At 35.9% G+C, this 7258-nt stretch overlaps 1 protein-coding gene across 1 annotated transcript; it reads left to right on the top strand.

Annotated features, from left to right (window-relative positions):
* Positions 1 to 6453: 6453 nt before the first annotated feature.
* LOC115963854 lies at positions 6454 to 6867 on the top strand. The gene has a single exon (XM_031083068.1). The coding sequence runs from the start codon at positions 6454 to 6456 to the stop codon at positions 6865 to 6867; it is 414 nt and encodes a 137-aa protein (XP_030938928.1).
* Positions 6868 to 7258: the final 391 nt, after the last annotated feature.

Genomic DNA, 7258 nt, shown 5'->3' with positions numbered 1-7258 from the left:
ATGGGCAAGAAACTAATTACATACGTAAATCATCATTTTTGTACTCAAAATCATCTAAATAAATCATACAAAGAAGCGTGTGGAGGTATAGATCTAAGCATTCACATCCGAGGATGTAAAAAAAGACCTATTTTACATCCTCAAATACTACTTTATCTATTTTACCAACTTATTTAATAATACACCCAACATCTCAGTTCTTATTTTTCATATTGCCCAATAAAATAATATAAACTACACAATCAAATAATTAAAAAAAAAAAAAATTGTTTCTATCTTTCATCTCTCTTTACTCTCTTCCTCTTTGTCTTTCTCTCTTTCTCCAATATATTTTTTTAATTTTTTAATTTTTAATTTTTTTTAAATGTTTACAACCCATGAATAGTAGGTTGTATATTTGAGAACTCACTATTCATAGTTGCTAAAAAAAAAAATAGTAATACATACCAAGATAAATTTGATTTTTGGGGTTGTTGGTTGATAAAATAGCAACTAGGGGGTGTAAACCCCCAATGCTAATGCTCAATTCAAAATTGATATGCATGGGTTTGCATATGTATGCATATAGCTACATGTGGAAACATGTAAGCACATATGAACAAAGTATTTAATTAATACATTACTCTAAGAGTGGAATAATAGAAATGACATGTTAATCATACAATCATATTCATCTATACATGCTAATTGCAGTACCAAAGCAAGGCATGATATTATTTAATAAAAGAGTACTAAGACTAATGAAGTAATTGAGAGACTTACTCAAGAAAAATGGAAATTTAATGAAGGATTATTTTTCTAATATGGCAGAGAGGAAGAGAGGATTAGAGACTAAGTGTATATGCATATATGACTCTCTAGTAAATGGGAGAGGGGAGAGAATTTAAAGAAAATAATGGATGAGGTTGGTGCATCCCCACCATGAGCTAGGCACATGGTGGGGATAGGTCAAGTTCCCATCCCCAAATTTCTACTTTCTACTATGTTACAATATCTTCTAGACCTATTTTTTCTATTTTTAGGTCCCATGTTTGAGCACTTGTTTAGAGGCCCCTTAGAACTCCGATTTTGTGTTCTTGTTTCCGTTGGAAAAATCTTGCATTCTACTTTCCAAAGATTCCAACTTTATATCATTTGGTGATGTGGTCACAAAGATATTCCAGTGAAAAGTAGGGTGGTTCAGCACATAAATTTGCAGAGGTGATTTTTCGTCACTCTTGTACATGCAATATCTTTCAGTCCGAAAATGATATTGACTAATTATTTGTTCTAAGACGTAGATAATTGATTCTATTTCATGAAAGTACCAACTTTTTGGATCATCCATTCCTAAAATTGATTAAAATAAGATGGAATTTGGGATTGGGTGAATTTTGGACTAATTTGACTGTTGATAACTTGGTCAAAATTGGTCAAAGTTGGGCAAAGTGATGTAATTTTGGGATTTTGGGCTCATAAACTATCAAATTAATTTATCCAACATCCGATCAAGACAAATCAATTTATTTCATGTAATTATTTATTTTTAAAGGTAAAAATGCAAAGTTTTGAAATCTTTAATGCTTAAATTGAAATTTTTATATGTAAATCGAGATTGGATAAAATACGATACCGACACCAGAAATCATTTTACAACTTGTCGAAAACTTTAAGAAACTTTAAGTCTAGCTACCTATTATGGCTGCATTGTGGTAGACCCCCGAGAATAGCAAGTCATAAGGGGAGAAAGAGTGGAAAATATGTGTGTTGATGATGTTGGGTTTTGGCTAAATTGAAAGGAATCATAGTGGATTTTTTTTTGGTTATTCCATCAATTTGTTTTATTATTTTTTAGAAAAAATAATTTCATTTTTTTTTAAAAATTTAAGAAACTCAATAAATACCAAAATCAAGTCGTTTTTAAGACACATAAGGACACAATGTGACCCAATAGACAACAAGATTATATTGAATAAAAGTAAAAGTTATAAGGCAGAGATAAATAAAATAAAAATTACACAATTGAATTGAATTTTGGACATAATTAAAGAATGTAATTTGTAATTTATCCAAACTTTGATGCTAAAATGAAAAAAAACAACCCTATGAGGTTTAAGTCAATTGCAAAAGCACTTCTTAAAGTTTCAGTTATTCCTTATAACTTCCCGAGATTTTCAAATTTGCCAAATTGACCGATGAGACTAACTTTCATTAGCTCTAATGGATGAAAATATCATGTGATCATTACACGATCACATTAAGAAGACTTGCCAATTGATTTGAGCCATTGGTCCCGTGATATTTTTGTCCATGATAGCTAACGAAAGTTATCTCATAGTGTTAATTTGGCAAATAAGAAAACCTTTGGGAGTTTTAAGAGAGACTTAGGGCCCGTTTGATAAGAAATTTCTAGTAATGTTGTTTAAGTTTTGTGGAAATATGCGTGGGTGAAAAAGTATGTAAAAATACGTGTTGTGGTGTTTAAACAACAGTTTTCGTTGTTTAAACATTGTTACCAAACGGGACCTTAAACTTTAGGAGGCGTTTTTGCTACTGACTTTAACCATAGGAGATGTTTTTGCAACTAATTTAAACACAAATGGTGTTTTTGCATTTAGGAAAAAGTTTAATTTATGTATTTTAAAAGGTAAAAGTAGTACTACTATCGATGCAACCCGGTTCCCATCTTCTCCAAAATAAAAATATGGCTAAATTACAAATTGCACCCTTTCATTTTGATTTTTATTTTTTATTTTTTATAGAAACAAACAAATTTAATTCAGAATATTGTAACTTTACTTTCATTTAATTTAGTCCTTTAAACTTTATTTATTTATTTATGAATGCTTGGACTTTATTTATTTAGACCTAAGCCAAAAGTCTAATTGAATTTTAGGCATAGTTAGAAGGTATAATATATATATATATATATATATACACATATATAAATATATATATTTATATATATAACCGAAACCTTTGAAATTCTCACAATTTTTCACATCAACACAATATTTAAAATATATAAAATAAATTGTGGGAGGAACGAATCTTTCCCTAATCAGATATTGTTCGCTTTGGGAATGGGCCAAGGAGCCGATGCCACCCTCACGAATTTGTTCAACCCCACATCAGGGAAAGACGCCTCCTACCCTTGCTTTATAAGCACTTGGCCTAAGGAAGGGTGTACCATAAATCATTATCATTTTTTTAAATAATATTATTTTTGTAAACTCTATCTTTCATTCTTTCTAACAAGTCCAATTTAAATTCAAACTCATCATTATCATTTTTTTTTTTAAATTATTTTTGTTTAGTCCAAACTTAATAAGAAGTGAAACTCTATCTTTCTAACAAGTCCAAGTTAAACTCAAACTCAAACGTTGATAAAAAAAATAATAACAAAATTGAATAAAATCCTATATTAAGATTATCCTAAACGTGGCTTTATTTGGATAAATATAAAAATCATCAACTAAGGATAAAATTCAGCTTCTTTGGATAATAGAAGAATTCTACTGCAACTTTTTATACAACAACGTAGTAAATTAAGATGCTTAGTAGACATCAATATCATTTTTTTAAATAAGATTATTTTTGTTTAGTCTAAACTTAACAAAGAATGAAAATCAATCTTTCTAACAAGTTCAACTTAATCTCAAACTCAAACGTTGATAATTTATCTCCAAATTTATGTGGTTAATCATGAACACTATAACAGTGCAAACCCCAATATATATATATTTATATATATATATATATATATATTTTTTTTTAAAGTCGAGTAGAGGTATGAACTATTTTTCTGTTATTTTCTTCTCCTTTACTTTGTGAAAATTTTATTTTATTTTATGGTTTTTCATGTATTTTTTAAAAAGTTATTGATGTACATGAACCACCAAACTTTCTTTAACCGTTTTTTACAAGATAAAAAAACTTGTAATAATTGAAATTTAAGGTTACTGCTATTGCATATGTCTTTGCTTCACCTCACGAAATGAAAGTGTAGGGTCCTTAGGCCCAGAAGTGCATTATTTATTCATATATTGGGCTGTAGCCCAAGCCGAGAACAAAGATCCGCCCGAGGATGAGATGTCTTCGTTAGAGGAGATTGTGCTGATGAATAAAAGGTGGGGTTTGGTCTTAAAGGCTCCAGAAAGTGTGCCAAGGATGAAAACTTCCTCGGCCGAACTTGGCCGAGGTCCTGGAAAATGGATTGATAGCAAAGATGACAATCCCTGAAATTCATTTGGGGCGGACAAGCACTGCAGAGATATAAGATAAGGATGAGCCCTAAAATATTTGGGGAGAAAGCTGCTGCCTCCGCATTAAATGCACTGCAGCTAATCCTCTGGTTGCATTAATGTAGAAGTGATACCTGAACAATGTATTTCAGCCTTAGAGCTACTACTTGAGGACTTATGAGAAGGGCTGATGGGACAAGTATCAGCCCTAACCATCTAGCATACAGGTGGACGGTGGAGGTGAAAAGGGAAGGGAGTATAAAAGAAGACGAAAAAGAACAAGAAAGGGGGATTGAAAATTTAAGAGAAGAAATACTGTAGCGATCTACAATCAAATTTGTAACACTTTCTAAGAATATTATATTAGAGCTATTGTCCTCAGAGTTCGCTGAGGACATGCTTTCTTCATTTCATAATAGTCTATTTTTATCCTTTTGTCATCAAGTCTATCTATATTGTTGTTTGATCAACTAAAACCCAGTTTTCCAACCCATTCCTCTACAAATTCATTGTTTTGGGCCTTTTGGGCCAAACTCCGTCCACGTGCTGGGCTAGGAACTCAAGTCGGGTCTTTACAATTGGCGCCGTTTGTGGGAACTACTGGTGCGATAGTGAATCAGACGCTCAATAATGGTAGGATCAGTTCCAAATCTAGTAGAATCTATGGGCTCTCAACATCAAGATCATTTCCATGAACTTGAGTGAAAGAGAGACCGGGAGGGAAGTGTGCGCACTACACACACCAGCAAGGAGTCAGTCTTGGAGTAAAAACCATATCTCTCGTGAGGAAAATGCCAGAAACATGCAGAACGAGATTGATCACCTAAAGAGAAGCTTACGCCATGAGTGCAGAAGGCGAGCTCCCTCAAATTCTGACTACTCTTCTGATGATGAGGAGGATCAAGACCATAGGCAAAGGTCAAGAACTCCCTCCAGTGAATCTTTCTCATATGACAAAGATTATTGTCGTAGTCGCAAAAACAACAATTCATCTTTAAAAGGTCTGGTAAATGATGCTATGAATAAAGCACTCAACCAAGTTTCTAAATCACCCTTCACCCGCTGGATTGAGGAAGGAAGATTTCCTCGGTGGTTCACTCAACCCATTTTCACCTTGTATAATGGCAGAACGGACCCTGTTGAACATGCTAGCCACTTTAATCAAAAGATGGCGGTACATTCTAAGAACAAAACCTTGATATGCAAGGTTTTTTGGTCCAGTTTGGAACCTATGGCGATGAGGTGGTTTGATGGTCTGAGGGCAGGATCCATCAGTTCCTTTAAGGAACTCACCCAGACGTTTGAGTCCCATTTTATTACGTGCAGCAGAGCGCCTCAACCTTTGGCTTCTTTGCTATCTCTGTCCATGAGAGAGGGTGAAACTCTGAAAACATACTCGGACTGATATTGGGAGATGTTCAACGAGATAGAAGGTGATTTTAAGGACGTGGCCATCAGTACTTTCAAGCTCAGCTTGCCTGCAGGGCACGGTCTAAGGAAGTCTTTGACGAGGAAACTTGTCACCAGTATTCATCAATTAATGGATCGGATTGACAAGTATAAGAAGGTTAAGGAAGACCATCTGCAAGATAAGGGGAAAGGCAAGGTTATCCCTCAGGAGATGAGGGATTTCAGGTCGGAACGTTACAACAATAACAAACCCCGACGAGATTTTGCCAGACAATCTGGACTTGTAGCCCCACAAGTAGTAAACACCGTGTTTCGAGAACCAGTGCATCAAGTTTTGGAGAAGATCAAGAACGAGCCATATTTTAAATGGCCAAACAAGATGAGTGGAGATCCTTCAAGGCGTAATCAAAGCCTCCATTTCCAATATCATCAGGACCGAGGACATACCACTGAAGATTGTCGAACGTTATGGAACCATCTGGAACAATTGGTTAAGGAGGGGAAGCTGTGACAATTTCTGTACCAACCCAATGGATAGGGAGACCATTCAAGGTCACAGGGCTAGAGGAATGCTTCTTCAAGGCCCCCATTGGGCACGATCAATGTTATATTTGCTGCACTTGGAAGGACTGGCTCTCAACCTGCCAGGGTGATGTCTGTGGCCAGGTCGTCAGCCGAGAACCCAAACTCCTGGCCGAAGAGAGCTAGATTATAGATCCGACCTTCATTGAGTTTCTTGGATGAAGACAAGATCGGAACTATCCAACCACATGGTGACGCTTTAGTAGTCACCCTTCGGATAGGGGGGTATGATGTGAAGATGGTAATGGTGGATCAAGGCAGTTGTATAGAAGTCATGTATCCTGACCTATACAAAGGATTGAACTTGAAATCTGAAGATCTGACAGCTTATGATTCACCTCTGGCGGGTTTTAATGGAAAACTTGTTGACCCAAAGGGTCAAATTAGGTTACCAGTGCAAACCGGTTCAGAAGTGGTGGAAGTGGATTTCATAGTGGTGGATGCATACTCCCTCTACACAGCCATTGTTGCCAGACGTTGGCTTCACACTTTGGGTGTCGTTTCTTCAACTTTACATCAGAAGGTTAAGTATCTGTCCAAAGACCGAGTTGAGGAACTAGTAGGGAACCAAGTTATGGCTAGGCAGTACCTCGTGTCTGCAATTTTGCATCAGCCAGCAGCTGAGTCTTCGGCCATAGTCAAAGAAGGTTAATAGCAGTCAATGTCTCTGGAATTACTAATGAGGGGGCCTGCCAAGGATGCCAAATGTGAGGATTTGGAGAAATTCCCCATTGGTGACGATCCAGGCAAGTTTTTTCAGGTTGGGGCTCAGCTTCCATCTCGGGAGAAGGAAGAGTTGGTAGTTTTTCTTAAGAACAACATTGATGTATTTGCTTGGGATGCTTACGAGGCTCCGAGAGTGGATCTGAGCTTCATTCGCCATCATCTAAACGTCAATCCATCTATTATCCCCAGGAAACAACCACCTCGGCGTTCATCCAAGGAGCATTCGAATACTGTAAAGGACGAGGTGATGAAACTTAAGTGAGTTGGGGCTATTAAAAAGGTTTTTTACCCCGAATGGCTGGCTAACACTGTAGTGG

The sequence above is a fragment of the Quercus lobata genome, chromosome 2, assembly GCF_001633185.2.
Source record: "Quercus lobata isolate SW786 chromosome 2, ValleyOak3.0 Primary Assembly, whole genome shotgun sequence".
Taxonomy (NCBI): Eukaryota; Viridiplantae; Streptophyta; class Magnoliopsida; order Fagales; family Fagaceae; genus Quercus; species Quercus lobata.
This window is presented reverse-complemented; position numbering and strand designations above follow the sequence as displayed.

What these genes read in the sequence shown, in the direction of transcription:
- LOC115963854 (XM_031083068.1), top strand. Translation starts at nt 6,454, where the DNA reads ATGGTAATGGTGGATCAAGGCAGTTGTATAGAAGTCATGTATCCTGAC.